The 17,508-nt window shown below is 34.7% G+C and overlaps 1 protein-coding gene across 7 annotated transcripts in view; it reads left to right on the top strand.

Moving 5' to 3' along the window:
* The window catches only part of Klhl13 (kelch like family member 13), a 158,040-nt gene that overhangs the window by 89,909 nt on the left and 50,623 nt on the right, over positions 1-17,508 (top strand). The window contains exons 1-2 of one of the 7 annotated variants that reach the window (XM_028887291.2): positions 8,334-8,783; positions 9,280-9,392. The exons of 4 other annotated variants lie outside the window; for them this stretch is intronic. In XM_028887291.2, coding sequence (XP_028743124.1) covers positions 9,295-9,392 — 98 coding nt within the window. In that variant the 5' untranslated portion in view covers positions 8,334-8,783; positions 9,280-9,294. Of the gene's footprint in view, positions 1-8,299; positions 8,784-8,908; positions 9,393-17,508 lie in introns of those variants that run through there. 2 more of the 7 variants (XM_028887292.2, XM_028887290.2) reach the window with 2 other exon arrangements.

Below are 17,508 nucleotides of genomic sequence, written 5' to 3'. Positions count from 1 at the left end.
TTTTTTTTTTTTTTTTTTTTTTTTTTTTTTTTTTTTGCCACTGTGCATCTGTCTGTTTGCTTCTGTTAGCTGTTAGCTGGGCACCTTGCTTTCTGACTTCTCTGACGGGAAAGGATCTTGAATGTGGAAGGGCAAGATAAGGGCTGTGGATACTGGTTTGACAGTGGTGAGCAGCCAATTCAATGTGCTAAGGGAGTCCAGTGACAGAAAGGAAACTGAATATTACTGTAGCTTGGGTATCCTGGGCAGGGGTTAGTTACCTTATCTTAAGACAGCCTTTTCTTAAGCCTAGTAGATCTGGTGTGATAATGAGTCTGAGCACTTGTTTAAAATGCAGAGTATGGGTCCCCACCCCCAGAGTTTGACATTTTATTCACCCCAGGTGATTCTTCATACACTAATGTTGGAGAGCATTTGCCTTAAAGGTATAAACATTTGCTGTGCCTCACTGTTGACTCTCACACCGAGGAAAGGACACCTTTCTCTCCGCAGAATCTATGCTCTCTGGCAAAGCACATCAACTAAGCCAGTCGGGACGGGGGCAGGCGAGGGTGAGGAACCAAGGCCAGCATTTGTGCTCATTTCTGTGTCTATAGCTGAAGCACAGCACAGTGGCTTTTGTGAAGTTTGAAGATGGTGAGGTATTTTAGAAAGGCCTGTGTCTTGAAAAGGTAAAAGGAAGTGGCAAAATGTCACTAAAAGATGAAAAATAAGTTTTGGTATTTTAATAGCTAAATTTTGCTAGATTTTTTTAATTTGAAAATATTTTTAAAGAATGTCTAAAATATTAGGCTGTCCAAAGTGCTGTGTGGTTAAAGCTTTGCAACATCCCTGTATTCCTTCTCATTTGGGTTTGTCTGATTAGGCTGAAGGTGACATGCACTCAGGTCACATGTGCTCTTTCGTGTATTTGTAACACTTAGCAAAGTTTTCAGTGCTTACTCATGACAACTAATTTATCATGCAGATTCTCTCGAGGGGGTTTTGACTAAACAGTAAATTATTGATTTTGATATTTGTGATATATAACGTATTTATATAATACTATGCACAGTGACTAATACATTAAAGAGTCCTTGGTAGAAAGATGCATTTATTTGATGTGAATGCATGGTCCTAAAAAATAAATTTGCTAATGTTTTCTCTATCATCTACAGGAGCAGATTAAGCTCAGTCTGGCTACTTCAAGTTTTGTTGTTTACAAGAGTTTTCATTCTTTACAAATCTGAATCTCAGAAATTTGTAATTCTAAAAACCTCCAAGCATAAATATTTTGGCTTTAATATCTTGCAGTTTCATAGGAACTTAAATTGCTCAGATTCTTTAGGGGAAGACTAATAAAAACGTTCAGCAGTATCTCTAACTTAGATCAAGCCGAAGAAGGAATGATGACTACTTAATACTAGACAATAGGAAAATGTACTTCATTTTGAAGTGGTATACAGCTTCAGAATGCTGTGAGAAATAACTGATTATTTAAGGCACATATTTGATTTTGAAGACACAAAGTAGTTCTGAATGTATTAGTGATTGTATGCAGACTTATAAATGCAAGTTGAAAACCCAAATTTAGATTACCTTTAGCGTATATGTAGGGTCAACCTAGAGGATGCATTCTATTTTTACTCAAAATTGTATTTAATGAATAATAGAGCATGAGATAAAGGACAAGAAATGAATTATGCAGTGTTTAAACCTGCTTCTATAATTCAGACAAAACACCATATATTTGTCATATTTCAGCATATTTTTGGTATCCTTTACCTATTTTAGAGTGCTCAAAATCACAAAAGAGAAGACTTATAAATTAGAAAATGAGAAGGCTCTAGAAATAATCACATAAAAAATACAGATATTGACTAAGTTACTCAGTCTTTAGGATTTTCCACAGAAGGCAAATAATGGGAACCACCCCCTTAACTATTGGGCTTCATGTTATAGCAATAGGTCATTAGGTTCAGGTTTGAGATGGAGTTGTTGAATTTTTTTTCTACAATTAAATCTTTTATTTATTAGAGACCTGGTCTTGTTACTCTGTAGTCCAGCTAGCCTCAATCAAACTCACAGTCCTCCTGTCTCAGTTGCCCAAGGGTATGTACCCCATACCCAAATGAACTTTTACTTTTTTTTTTGTCTTTTGAGACAAGGTTTCTCTGTGTATCTCCCTGGTTGTCCTGGAGCTCACTCTGTAGACCAGGCTGGCCTCAGACTCAGAGATCTGCCTGCTTCTGTCTCCTGAGTGCTGAGATTAAAGGTGAGCACCACCACTGCCTGGTGAACATTTAATTTTTGATAGTAGTAGTTTTTAATGGGTATATGTATGGGAAATTTACATTTTAATGAACAAGTCTAGAAAATATTAAAAGAAAACCATAGCATTTTATATGGCAAATTGATATAGTGTTGTGTAATTTAATGAATCATTGGGATCAGCTTTCCATGAAAGGATTTATTGCTGACAACCCCAAAATCTGTTGTAGTTGTGCTATAAGATTTTTAAACAGGGAGAGGAAGAGGTAAAATAATAAGGTAGTCTTCTAATCTCAGTTTTAGCCAAAACACCAATGTTCTCATGGGAATGCACTAGATCTTTGCATTTAAGTATTTATTTTTCAAAGTAGTAGTAGTATTTCATCAATTAAAATTCAAATGTTGAAGCCTTCTGCTATTTGAAAGGCCTTTCAGACACTCAGGTTTTATAAATTACTAGATATTTCTAAAATAGTACAGACTATAGAAAGTGTTGATTATCTTTAATTGGCATACTTTTTGGTATACAATGTACTTATTATTGAAACATTTCAACCATCATAAATAATCATGATTAGAAATTATTTTTACCCAAACAGTACAAATATAAAGATTTACAAATATAAAGACTGCCCTATTTTCTTCATTCTATTTTTTTGCTTTGTTTCTATATAAAGTTACCAAAATGAAAACAAAGTCCTGAAATATTGAAAGTGTAAATATTTTTATTCAATAAAGCCATATTGTTCGTTCAAATTTACTATACATTTTTATTTTAATTATGGTTGACTCTGGTCGGTATCAAACTCAGAGGACTGAGTATGCTAATCTTCTCTTACTGAGCTACACCCTATCCCACACTGCTCATTTTCAAGTGGCTTTTTATTTTGGATAAGCTTTGAAGTTTATTGTGTTATTTCCCTCAAAGTAATTTAAGGATATCTTTAGGAAGTTGCTAAGAGGTGTTTATCCAGATAAATGATTATTATTTGAGGTGAAAGCACAGCTTTTTCAATAGATTATTTTAGTTACATAACTATATATTATGGATGATTTTATTTAACATGTACTACTTTTATCCAGATGGTATCTGGCCTGTTCAATTTTTCATCAATGTGACAAATACCTCAGTGAAACAGTTTAATTTCAGAGGTTTCAGTTCAAGGTCAGCTAAATCCTGTATATGTAAGACAAGGTAGAATATTATGGTGTTGGAAGCATTTGATAGAGACTGCTTACATTACAGTGTCTAAGAGGGGGTAAGAGGCTGAGGACCAAGGTATATCTTCCAGAGCACACCTTAGTGACCCCCTTCCATTATTCATTTATAGTACTACTCACCCCTAGTAAATACATTCTAATTTGGAAGTAAAGCATTTCTGAACAGATGGGAATATTTTGAAATACTGAAGGGTAGGAAAAAAAGAAAGATATAAATAATATAGTTACTTTCAGGAGATAGGCAACAGGGAAGGTAAGAACTTCTGAACTTACCATTCAACATTTAATCTTTTTTAGCTTTAGCAGCAGAGTAAATAGAGTCAGAATCTGTGGGTTCTTTGGTTCCTCAACAATTGGAACTTTCTTCTTTGCTTAATATAGTCCCTGGGTATCTTTGTCAGCCCACTCCAACTCCTGTCTTAGCCCTATAGCTTCTTTGACATGTTCTAGGAATTAATTAGTAGGAATTCCAATTACAAATATTTTATGTAAAAATCAGGATGCTCTTTCCATTCCCCTTACAGTCATTACCTTCCTTGCCAATGATTTTGTTCTTTGGTTTCTTATGTCACGTGTCATATATATATATGACCTGGCCTCTAACCCTGAGATCTGTCTGCCTCTGCCTCTGTGGTGCTGGGATTAAAGGTGTGCGCCACCACCATACTAGCTCTTTACATTGCTGTTCTACCACGGCATAACATACTACTCACAGCCACTGGGGCTATTAAAGAATCCTGCCCCTCATATTACTTATGCTATATGGAGTAAGGGATTTTTCTGCACTTGCATATGAATATGAACACAAGATAATGGTTCTCTGTCAGGAGTAGTCATAGCCGTAGTTGTGTATGTCTCTATAGATCTGTTGTGGAACCATATGTAGTTCTGTTAGGGAAATTTTCAAAATAGAATTTTCCAGTGTAGTATCTATGAGAAACATTTGAGATGTGTTACAACAAGGCTGTGTATGTGAGTTATCTATGAAGAAATTTATTAAGTATTTTGTATTCAAGTTCACAAAAACAAATTGATACACAAGTACATATAATCTTACTGTGTGTGAAAGATACATGCACACATGTATATAACTATAAGTGTGAAGAGTTATTTCCCCAAAGAATTTTGATATGCTGTTCCCATTGTGATTTTTTTTTCCTTTCTTGGCCAGATCTCAGATTTGGTTGCTATCTACATATTTTTACTAATTAATTGGTAGAACATAAATGGCATATGTAGCTTAGCATGATCTATAACAGTCCTGTCAGAACAACATGAATAACATTGGTAGTCTAGATTGGTCTAAAAAGATAGTGTCAATATTGGCAATCACATCATGCCTGCTTGCATACACTGTATCTACTGCTGTTAGTCTTTAGCTGTAACTACCACAAGATTAAACAAAAATTGGTAGGAAAAGATGTGTTCTTAGGCCTACTAAGAAAGTAATAGAGAGAAAAATTAGGAACCTAAGTATCAGTGAATTCATTTGATGAACTGATATGACAGGCTGTAGCAGTCAATAAGAAATTCACATGTATAAGTTATTTATGGATATTTACACTGAGAAAAAGAATCAAGAATATTAGCTGTATTATCTCTATTTTCCCTATACTAAGACTGCCTTCAATTGTGCTTAAGTTATTTTCCACCTGACCATTCTTCTACACAGTCTAGAATTAAAAGTTCAGATGTGGTTTTGTATGTATACCTTTTCATTTGGGTGATTCTGTCCCATTTCTGTCTTTCAGTGGACATCCAATAGAATTAAATATCTCTTAGTTGTCCTTGTTTCTTTAGGATATGCTCAGATAATTATTGGGTGTGAGTCACTTCAGATAGAAGCATTCATCTAATGGATATTCTGAGTGAAAAGACTTTAGAAACACTGCAGAAGGCATCCTGGACTAGGAGATTGAGAGTAATCTTTACTAGTCAGCACAATGACAATAGATTAATTAACTTCTCTGAGTTCAGACTTTTCATCTCTACAATGAGAGTACTGAAAAAGATGGTGTCTAGGGACTTTACCAGTTCTAAAAATCTTCTTTTCCTACTTTGGAAGTCATAGGATTCTGTGTTGTTGGAGTTTTTCAAGAATGATCTTTCTATGGCCTTGACCAAGAACCATCATTGTCTTTTGGCTATTTTATCTCTGAGATACATATTTCACAAGTACTTAAGTAATTAATGTTCATAAAATACTTGGAATACCCATTGGATAGATTGTCCTCCTGCCCTATGTGGTGCTATGTGATAGCATTCAAGTGTTCTGTAAATGAAATGATGGCTTCCTGTGATATGATTGAGGGATATTTATGAATCTCAGTGTCAAAGTAGTGCTTCGCTGAATCTGAGTACAAATATATTTTAAATGCATATTTAATCATTCTTTAATATAGATGCACGTATTTTAGGTTCAGGGATATAATGGCAATTATGGTTACACTCAATATTTGCTATTAGACTCATTGCTAAGAGAGTGAAATCTAGTTAATTTTGATACTTCTAATTTATAGTGGGGTGATTGTACCTGAGTGAAGTTTATTTCTAAATGATATATGAGGAATGGTGTTAAGTAAATTGAAATAGATGATAATTCACAGACCATATTACTACTTAAAGTAATCATTTCATATGTCCTTTGGATAATGCTTATTTGCTCGTGACAGATACAAGGGAAATAGCAACTTATTAAACCCCAAACCTAGAACTGAATGTAAATAAATGCTCACAATCATGTCTAACACTTTGTGGGTTTCAAGTCTTTAAGAATGATGAAATGGGATGTATGGAAGCAGTTTTAGTTTTAGTTTCTTCTCACTTTGAAAAATCATTAAAATAATTCTATTTAACACCAAGTCTCTCAGAAATCTAGATTGAAAATTGACATATTGATTTTGATTGGTTTCTTTGACGCTTAATGATACTAGACAGCAGTATTTGTTCGTTTGTTAGGATTTTCTTTTAGTCAGTTGATTAGGAGTAGAATGGTACCTCAAGGAAATTCGTAAGAAAGTGATCATCAACTGTATACTTCAGAAAGTTGTAAAACTATTACCCCGTTTTCTGTTCAGCAATGTTGAGGTGTCTCTGGGCAGATAACTACTAAAACACTTGTTCCTGTGGCTTAACACAAGTCTGGGCATCACTGGTCTCAGAAGGTGAAGCCACATTTGCAGTTATTGCTTTGTAGAATTGTCATAAGCATAAAAGCCCAAATCTCCTCTCTAAAATATACTTTTCCTACTAGATACAGCTAATATATTGCTATTTTTTTGTTTATTATTTTGAAATGTCTGCATGTGCTTCAGATTTTGGAAATTTATTAGAAACCCATTCTTGAATGAGGCATTCCAAGCTGGATACATACATGTATACACACCTCTTTATATACATGCTTGTCTGTGTGTGTTTATACATGCACTTTTCCTTCTTTCACGTTCAAACAACTTGCAATTACTGACTGTTTCTGAGGCCTTTTTACTAGACAATATAGAATTTTCCAGTGTGAGATACTGACTATGGTATATTTGTATTTGTGAGGTTTTTTTTTTTTTTAAATTGGCTGCTAAGTTGTTGATGAACATTCTTCCCTTTTTTAATCAAATATATTTTGGCTGCTAAGATGTTGATGAATATTCTTCTCTTTGATTCATTTAAAGATTTCTGTGAGAGAGTTTTGTGTTGAGTACTAAAAGAAGTTTGGAATATAATTTAATTTTCTAGCTTTTTTTGAGAAGTAGTTAATGTATGATAGAATAAAAAATTACACAGGAGGTAGTGATAGCTGATGTCAATTTAATATTTATAAGGTTTATGGATTACTGGTCAGTGCTCAAAATAAACCTTGTCTTTCCAGATATTAATGTATATGTAAATACTACTTCTCCATCTATATTTCTATCTGATAGAAAATGGTTCTTTGCTTCCATAATGAGCTAAATTTAAAAAAGGAGCTGTGATTATCATAGCTGCTTTCATGCTCTATTTCTGGTGTATTAAATGATGTGTTTGGGGATTTTTGAAAGTAGCTTCTTATTATAGAAACATTCATCTTAGTTTGTTGTTTGTTTGTTTGTTTTTATACAAAAAAATCTTTTTAAGGGACTGAGTCTCAATCCTTAGAAACCAGGGACAATTTGGAAAGAATCTCTGAAAGCCACAATTTTTGGCTGGAGGGATAAGTTTATTGTTCATTGTTTGGAAGTGAGTGTAAGAATAAATATGAGCTCTTTGTTGATGCAGTTATTGTTTTGAAAACCTAGTGACTTTTATAGAATTGGCAGTATTCCTTAGTAAGTGTGCATTGATGGAGACATGATAATTTTATTTTTAGTAGAAATAGGTGTTAGGAAGGTAGGTATTTAGAGACAGCAACTTGCCCATATGAGAAGTAATATTTAGCAGCTTATAAAGAACGAGTTGTGCACAATGTTAATTTAATTTAAACTATTTTTACTTTTGAAAATTGCGTAGAAATTTTGTGAATTTATTTTGCTGCTTTCAACAAAAATGCAAACCCCCCAATCACTATGGGATTATTTACAACACAATTTTCAGGCAGTATTTTAAAACAATATAGATGAACACTTTATTTGACATTGCTTTCACGGAATACCTCAAGCTGCTTTTACAGCAGCTTCAATTTTTGGAACCTCTTTGACAGTCGCTAATCCCAAGAGGTTACTGGAGCGCTGCTGAGCCGTGGAGTGGTCCCTGCTGGACACCTGCTTGGCTAGCAGTGTCGGCCTTTCCTCTAGACAATTTGTGAGCTGTTTGGGGGCGGAGGAGGAGTAAGGGGGGTGAGCGGGAGGAGAAAAGGGGAAGAAGGGGAGGGCAGTGTTGAATTAGATTGTTGATAGCGTCCCTCTGAGGACTGCTAATAAGAGCACGCTATTCTGTACTTCTCTGCTGCAGAAGACAGAGATATTCGTGTTACCACAGCATGTTATAGATGTAGGAGGTTTTGCTCATCCCGGCTTGGAAATAAAAATAGGGAAAGGAGTGCAACTTGAATCAGAAGCTACTAGAAGAGTGCGCAGAGTTCTTCAGCAGTTTATATTTGCTCTGGCATTTTGCTTTCTTCTAACTGGAAAACAGAGGACCTGGCATTTTTTAAATGGGCTTTTCCCATAATGGCATTCTTGTATTGTGTGGCCAGAGCTTGCACAGGAGGAAAGCAGGCTGCTGAATTTAGTCACTGATCTCTATTAGCTGTGGCCTAAGGCTATGCTGAGGTTTATATCCCATTTGTATTGTTGCAGCTCAAAAGAAGAATGTTCAGAGGATGACAAATGTATTCTGAGTAGGTATGTTGTTTCATTCTTATATGAAACCCATCTATTTTTTTCCTGCTACTATTGGTCAGAAATCAGGTTAATAGGTGCATAACATAGTACAATGCTGCAGTATCCCTGTTAAGGTAGAACAATGGTATTGCAAGCTTTTTTTTTTTAAAGCACCGTAGCTGCTTTTATTAAGTAAAGCTGCATTGTGTACTATGCACAGTACAGTGCACACACACACACACACACACACACACACACACACACACACACACACTGCAATCAACACTTTCCTAACGAGGTGGCACTATTGTTGAGTTGGAAGGATAGAATCATCTTATTGCTTTAGGGGACAGGAGGATTTAAAGGAGGTACCTTGCAGTCCTATTGTACAGATTGGAGGCGTCGGTTTAAGGGCACTGGCAGAATCTTTCGCTTGTTCTCCGCGGCTGCTGTGTCAGTACACTGTGGAATGGAAGTCCTAGTTGGTAGTCTGTTATGGAAACGTTGTTTATTGTAGTACCGTGGTGACAACATGCCATTGAAATGGAAAACGAGCTCTCCTGCTATCTGGAAATTCCCAGTTCCTGTGCTTAAAACATCCAGGTCAACTCCACTTTCTCCAGCATACATGTAAGTGAGAGAAAATAGGATGTTAAAGTGGGATTTCATTCATGAATCTGCTGTGTGGCAAAATGTGGGAGGGGGATTGCAAATAGCAACATCCCCCAACTGACAAGATTGAGAACAAAAAAAACAACAACAAAAAAAACAGCAATAAACATCCTCAAGCTTGCTTGTGTTTAAAGATGCTGGCATGCCCACATTACCATTGTTTTTGTTTCCTGGAGTTTATTTTTATTTAAAGTGTTAAATGCAAATCTAATCATTACTATGAAGGTATAGCCAAGGGATTGTATAAGGAAACTTTAATGTTTAGCATGAGATTTTTGGAATTTTTATGTATCTGAACTACAGTGATTTCTTTTGTGTGATGGCTTAAAATCTGCTGATGTTTAATGTTTGTGATATGTGAAGTATGAAAATGTTTTGTGTATTAATTTGGAAGAATTTGAAACATTCATAGTTCATCAAATGAGTCTTCTAGCCAAGACATTTACTTTCTAGTTCTGTATAAATATTAATGAATGAGTAATATTTCATCTTTCTTACTTTTCATTCAAGTTGTGATAAGTTCAAATTTGGATGGCTTTTACTTCTATGGGTAGTTACTTATATATTCAGAGGTTGAAAATAGTATTCTACAAACAGCTGTTCTAGAAATGTATTTTAAGTAAATGTCTATAGAAATGCATTGGAAAATCTGTTTGGAATTTTCAAAAATACATAAAATGTAGTTTTAAAAACAAAATCCAGGAGATATGATGAACTGTTCTTTTGAAGTATTGTTTAGAATCCTTTTCTTCTAGAGGAGGAATGAGCAAAGGAAAGCCGGATCTTTTTAAAAAACAATATTAGTAAGAAGGATATCTTTTGATTAATAAGGGTGTTTGAACTCTGAATGTTCCCTTCAAAATATGTTTAGCAGTCAGAATGGGGAAATTCTCCTTGCTTTAGGTGAAATGTGTGTTTAGAAGTCTGTTGTGAGTTGCCATTTTTAAACAAAGTTTCATGTGAGACTCCGATACACATTGGCCAGGTCCCTGGAAAGGTGTTCAGCCACTAAGGAAGTATGTTCCTGCTGTCACTGTAACTGAACTGATTCCCTAGAAAGCACTGAAAAAATGAGGCCATTTCAGAATCATTTTGAGATTGTTTTTCATGATCCTCCTTGTTTGTGTTCTGAGTTATTTTATCTGATTGGAGAGTAAACTCCTTTTCTGTCATGAAGTGAAATAATTTAGGTGATGTTTGTGAAAATACAACAGCTATGTTTGTTTTTCGGATGCTGTATTTAGCAAAAGCACAAACTAATGGGAGGTGACAATTAGTGGAGCTCCTTCCAATTATTTGAGAAAAAGGAAGGATAGCTTCCTGCCTTTGTGAATCTTAACTAATGAGAAATGATTAAATGTATACCAAAAGCAACTTGACTATAAACAAAACAAAGCCCTGCAAAGATCACTAGGTTACAATAAATAATAGTAATGTTTATAGTATTTTCTTTACTATATTTCACTGTTCAAATGATTAAAATTGTACCCCTTTTGTAGCTGGTTGGCCCGTTTTAGATTTGTTATAGATATAAAATATATGCCCATATTTTTATTAATTCTTACTAGCTAGGAGCTCAGATACAAGGTAATACAACATTTTTAGTGAATGTCATTCTTCCTTTGAAGAATTCATTTATCTGTTTGACCTGGTTTACAAGGGAAAAACTAGAAAATACTGTGATCTTACATGGTGAATGCTATTTACTAGTAGTATACATAGATGGAAAGCTATGTTTGAAGAGCTAAAGGTTAGGCTAGACTATTTTGACTGGTACCAGGCAACATTATTAAATTGATCCCAGCTTATTTTTCTTTATAAATACATTACTACCAAATATTAAGTGAATATACATGGAGAGAAAAATGTTTGATATGGAAAAGACTCACTTGGGGAATCTGTAAGTTCTTTACCTTTTAACTTTTAGATTACAATTCATTGATTCATTCGGCCCCAAATAAGAAAACGTATTGTTTACTATGTTATTGTCATCAATGCTTTATACTCTACAACCTTTTTGTACACAAAATGATGTTTAAGTTTAGCATAAAATTTAATCTTCAAATTATCAAAACTAAGTTGGACTACTGGATCAGGTGCCAAAATTTGTTCTTAGACTTGTTTGACTGGCAAATAAATCTTGGTTTTGTTGCTGTTTCTCTTGAAACTTTTTGCATTGCAGTGGAATAGTTAAATTCTGACTCATTGGTATATTGTGGCCTGTTGGAAACTGATCTGTAAAATCATGTCTTAGAATTCCAGGTGATATTTTGAGTAATCTAGAGTCTAGAATTATTCACCGTTGTTGTACAATCTTCTTGTAATGCGTGCTTGTGCAGCACCACCAATGCTTTATACTGTTCTATCATTACGTACTGTGATTTGTCTAACACATATTACATGACTTTGATTGGAAGCAAGTATTTTCTCAAAGATTTGCCCAAATCATGTGTCTTAGTTGTAGTGCAAATGTACTGTAGGAATTCAGCAGGTATAACAAAATGTGATCTTCCCAAACCCAGTCTCAGTGCTGTTTAGGTCCAGCTTGGCTTTTGATGTTGTAGACACGTGAAGGCTGCTATGCTAGCATCAGCTACAGTACAGAACATTTAATTCATTGGAGACTTTGAACAGAAATATTAGTTTTGTTCTTTGTGGGTTTTACAGTTCAAGTTTGTTTACTTGTTTTTTTTTTTTTTTTTTTTAGATAGTTGAAATGTCTCAATATTTTCAAGAGTTTGAGGTAATACTGACTATGGCACCCTTTAGGAAAATTGTTTTATGTAGCATAAAATACATTTTTGATTATGTTGTAGTGTGTTAGGGGGAGAGAAGAGATTTAGGATAATTTTTTGGCCCTGTTTACTGAATAGACATAGTCTTCCTCCATCTTCAGGCTTGAACATGTGCAGAGTGGCATGCCATCCGTCTGGATTTCTGAAAGGATTGTCTTAATAGAAACTGAGTCCTTGGTGACATGTTTGTGCTACCCGGCTGTTCAACAATAGGTTGAAGTTCAATCTTAGCCTCAGGGAGATTCTCCTGGTCAGTGGAAACTGCATTAGTAAAGACTCCACTTTTGACAGGTGCAAACCATATAAATTCCCCTGTCATTTGGCTTAAATTAATAAAGCTGAAAGGGCAACCACATCTAAGTGGTAGGCCAGTGTTTTGATATTCATTGTTTTAAAACAGCAAATGTCTCCTTCAGGCCAACGTTATAGAATTAATGCATTGCTAGATTCCAAAGGCACACTGAAGCAGTATTAGTGCTAGCAATGTTTTCTTCTTCACAAACAGCAAGTTTGATTAGTAATAGAAGTATGGCAAGAAGGAGAAAATAATTAGGTAAGAATTAGATGATGCGTTGTAACAGTGTATTCTAGCAAGATGGATACTCTGAGATCTTTTCCTTAGATTTTTACCTTTCTCAGGCTAAAAGATGACAGATGTTAGTGAACTAATTTGAACCAGAATGAGTCTTGTCCTCCTTTTGTCTCTATAATTGTAATTAGTTAGCTTTCTGCTTTAAATTGGTTGAATATATAAGCTATATTTTATAGTTAATGCCAACAGTGTAGTATTTCAAAGCAATTTCTTTAATCAATAAATTTCAGTCCTTAGATTAACTGAGAAAAACATTTTGCATGCTGTGTTAATTTTCCCCGTTTCTGGATGATTCAAAAGACAGATATAACAAAAAATGTATATTTTATACTTTTGGTATTTTCTTTCCCTTATTTCTCCTAAGACTGTCCTCTACTAATTCATGATACAAACCAAGACTTGTACTTTGAGAAATCTTTCCTAGCTACTGAAATACTTAAAATAATCTCAAATTAAGAAAACAGTATTTAGTTGCTTTTACAGTTAGCAAATAAACCTTTACTTGCATTCTGCTTGATTTGCTTTTACTACATAACAAAATTATGTCAATAAATAATAAAGCTAACACATTAGAATAATTTGTGTTGCTGTGTAACTTATGTGGCATGGTTGGTAGGAATTTGCACTGTCTTAATTTGCAAAAGGGTTTCCTTATCATTTATTAATAGAAAATCCCAGTGGCCTTTGAGATGACTTGGAGAACTCACAGTCCTTTTAATTAGTGCAGGAATCCCTTCTATGTTACTTCTCAAAGATGGTAGTCCATGTCCTCCTTGAAAATTGTCCCCAGAGCAGCACCTTCATTCATGAACAGCCCTTCCTTGTACAAAATCAGTTCCTCCTATTTTATTTCCTGATCCCAGTGGAGTCTCCTGGAGCTAGTAGAGTTACAAAATATTTCTTGAATACAGCCAAGCTTGGAAGCTGTCCCATGTGCCATGGTTTCTAGGCACTGCCTGCTTCTGTTGTCCTTACTCAGTAGTTCTGTACTAAGTTGTGGATTGGGTACTGTGAGTGTGATGCAGTGTATGTAGTCCCATTAGGAGAAGACAGCCCTTTCCTTTAGTGTTTTCAAAATTTTCTTTTTATAGGGTTATGATTAGACTACATCTCCTCCTTATCAACATTTATTCTGTTAGCTACTTAAGATATTTTAGCCTGGCATGTACAAGTAAAGTTAAAATTCTCTCATTAATCTCATAGTATATTTTTAAAAGAATTCTCAAAACCATTTAATGAACTTGGAAAATACTGCACATAAACAATGTATAAAAAGATAGCTATGTTTCTTTCACTTTCAGATATTTAAAAGAGTTTTACTTGCCAGAAATTCATCTTGATTCATTGTTTTTATTCTTAAAGGGATGCTGCTGCCCAGAACCCCTCCCTGCAAAGTGACTGCCCATAAAGGGGCAAGAGGCAGAATTGCAAATCTTCATACTGTCATTTGGAGGTCCACAGTTACTCAGGATTACACCCATTAAACTTGACAGAATATTTAGGCAAGATGTATGTAGAACCAAATTTGAGAGAGGGAAAAATGAGAAAGCAGTAAGATACTGGCAAATATCGTGTAAATAACTTTATTACAGTTAAGAAGTTAAGAGGTAAGCACTGCAGATGATATTTTAAGTTGAAATGGCAGTCACAGTGTGTTACTATATGTTTCTTCAAGTCTACACCAAAGAGGTCATCTGGAGTTATTCTAGGTATTCAAAGTGCACACAACTTTTTCAGTCATCTAATAAGTTGAAAATATCACAAGTAAAAACAATGACTTCAATACACCTAACTTGCATCCCTGACTATCATCACAGCACACTGTAAGGTCTGTTGTCTACTGCCATGATGTATGACTATGAACTGTGTCTCTCGACTTTCCAAGGATCACAAGAGACAATCATATTGCATGTAGTTAATATAGGAAAAGGTCAAATTTCAGAAAGTTTACTTCTGAATGTGTGCTTTACACCTCTCTCTCTCTCTCTCTCTCTCTCTCTCTCTCTCTCTCTCTCTGTGTGTGTGTGTGTGTAACTATTGTAAATCAGGAGCCATCATATTTTAAATTGGTAACATTCAGCAGCTATTTAGTGTTGCATCCCAAGAATAACTGCTGAGTATTAGGCAGATATAGTCCTTGCATTTAATGAGAATTACTATTCTTCATCTTCATTCTGTTTTCATTCATGTTTTATGTCTGAAAATTCTGAACCAAGATAATCATTAAATGCTTTCACTTTTGATAACTGATTTAAGGGCAATGAAAACACTACTGAAGAAAAATAGGGCACAGAGTGGAGATAGGTACCAGGTTTTAAAATGCATACTGCATAGTGTTTAAAATAAATCAATTTATGCTTGAACCAGATAGTATCATTTTAAACAACAAAATGGAAGGCCATCCTTCATGTTTGACAGGAAATAATTTATTGGTCAGATGCTTTTTATAACATTATAGTAACCATAGCTTTCCAAGCAGCAAGCAGCAATAGTTTCATCTAAATTATATAATGAAATTTTTGTTTAAAATGACATTAGCAAAATATTTTGACTGACATAACTCACTATGATGAAGGTACCTAAATTTTTTACTTAAATTTTGACATTTATGGTATACTAAGGTGAGAACATGTGCAACTTGTTTCAGAGTACTTTTTAAAATGTGCTTCAGTGGAGAAGTGAAATCAAATACCTCATTAATAAAATAAAAATAGTTTAAAACTTTATCATGTATATCAGATACTCTGAATTTCCTATGAGAATGTATCCCATTTTTAAAAAGTACTGGTTTTGCATGGTTGATATAATTTATTGGGTGCACCTTCCATGATGCTTCTCCCACACTGCATACATAAATATATTCTCCCATTCTTACAGTCACAGACACAGTGTTTCAAGTAAGTTAATTATGTTGTTCAGTATGATTTATCAGAATGATAAGCCATAATTTAAACCCAGGGATGCCTGATTTCAAAGCTTTTGATACCTCTAATGCCTTTTCCTTTGTGAAGACTTTCGATTCTTCTAAATTAAGTTTCATGTTATTTGTGGTGCTTGCTATGGGACTCAGGCTTTGAGGATTCTAGGGAAGGTTTGTACCACTGAACTACCCCTCCAGACAAATATGTTTGCTACCTTTTATTCCATATTTTAATTAGACAATGCCTCAGTAGGATGAAAAGAGAGAAGCAGGTTGGTAGCTGAGACAGCTTTTCTGTAGTGAGTAGTGGTGTAGAAAAAGAGATTGTCAGCTGACAGAGTTGTAGGAAAATGTTGGGCCAACTTTGATTACTTGCTATTCTGATCTGTATTAGCTATTATCTCCTGATATTTGTATAATTTCTTTGCTAAAACTGTTTGTGTGTGTGTTTTTTGAGACAGGGTCTCACAGTGTAGCCCTTGTTAGCCTGGAAATTTCTGTGTAGCATAAACTGTCCTGGAACTTACAGAGCTCTGCCTCTTAAGTGCTAGGAATACAGGCATGTGCCACCACACTTAGCCTCTGTAATTTCTTAATGCACTGTTCTACCTCAGTTCCCTGTGGAAACCAGCTACCATGGACAGTGCTATAGCTGGTCTGCTCTACTTAGCACTCTCCAAAGATACTTCTCTACACAATATGTTTGGTATTTTCTTGAGGACAATATTATCTTATTGTTTAATTATATACAAGCACTCAATAAAAATTCAAATTCCCCATTTATTAGTTTTCTATTGCTTTAGTATTGAGTTAATGTGTACGAGTGGCCTCAAGCATCAATGTATTATTTTACAGTTTAGTAGATCATAAGTTTGGTACTGGTCTCAGCAGGCTAAAATGCAAGTGTCAGCAGGACTGAGACTCTGGAGGAAGTCTATTTCCTGCTCATTTCCCGTCAGTGATTAAATGAAGTTCTCTGTGGTGTAGGACTAAGGTCCCCATTGTCTTGCTAGCTATGGCTGAAGGAGAATTTTGGCTTCTGGAACTGCGTTCCTTTGCTTTGATTCTCCTCCATCTTCAAAGCCAACAAGTTGAATTCCTTTTTAATTGCTCTGTGACCTACTCTGTTTCTTCATTGAAGTACCTATGTGATTAGACTTGGCCACCTGAGTAATACAAGACAATTTTGACATATCAAGGTCCATAATATTAGGTGCTTTTGCATTGAACATATTCACAGCCTCTTTTACCTTTAACATGTTCAGAAGTTTCTGGGATGTAATTATTCCCAGGTGTCTGCTCTAATGCATCTAGATCAACAGTCATGCTAGGCATGTATAAAGATTATAAGAAATTGTTTCATTTAATGCAAATGATAGACACTTTGCATTCTTACTACTAAGTTATATTAATCTAAGTTCTATTAATCTCTGTGTCAATATTTTCTTCTTGAAAATTACAGTAATTTAAATGTTACATAGGCAGCTCTCAAACCCTTGCAACAAGATTTAATGAAAATCTTATTAATAATAGAATTGTACATTGATAGCCTTATAATCTTGATTTTTGTTAAAATCATCATAAGGACACTACACAAGAACTTTCCTGTGTTCCAATTCTTGTAAACATTGGAAAATATTGTTGACATCAATTTTGCAAGTAGACAGAATCACATAAAATGCAGATAAGAGTATGAACATAAAAAACACTAGTCATTAAAATTATATTATTTATTGGACTTCATAAAAAAGACTGTGGTAAAAAGAT

Source organism: Peromyscus leucopus, chromosome X, assembly GCF_004664715.2.
Source record: "Peromyscus leucopus breed LL Stock chromosome X, UCI_PerLeu_2.1, whole genome shotgun sequence".
NCBI classification, from domain to species: Eukaryota; Metazoa; Chordata; class Mammalia; order Rodentia; family Cricetidae; genus Peromyscus; species Peromyscus leucopus.
The sequence above is the reverse complement of the archived record's forward strand: the minus strand, read 5'-3'. Positions and strand labels throughout refer to the sequence as shown.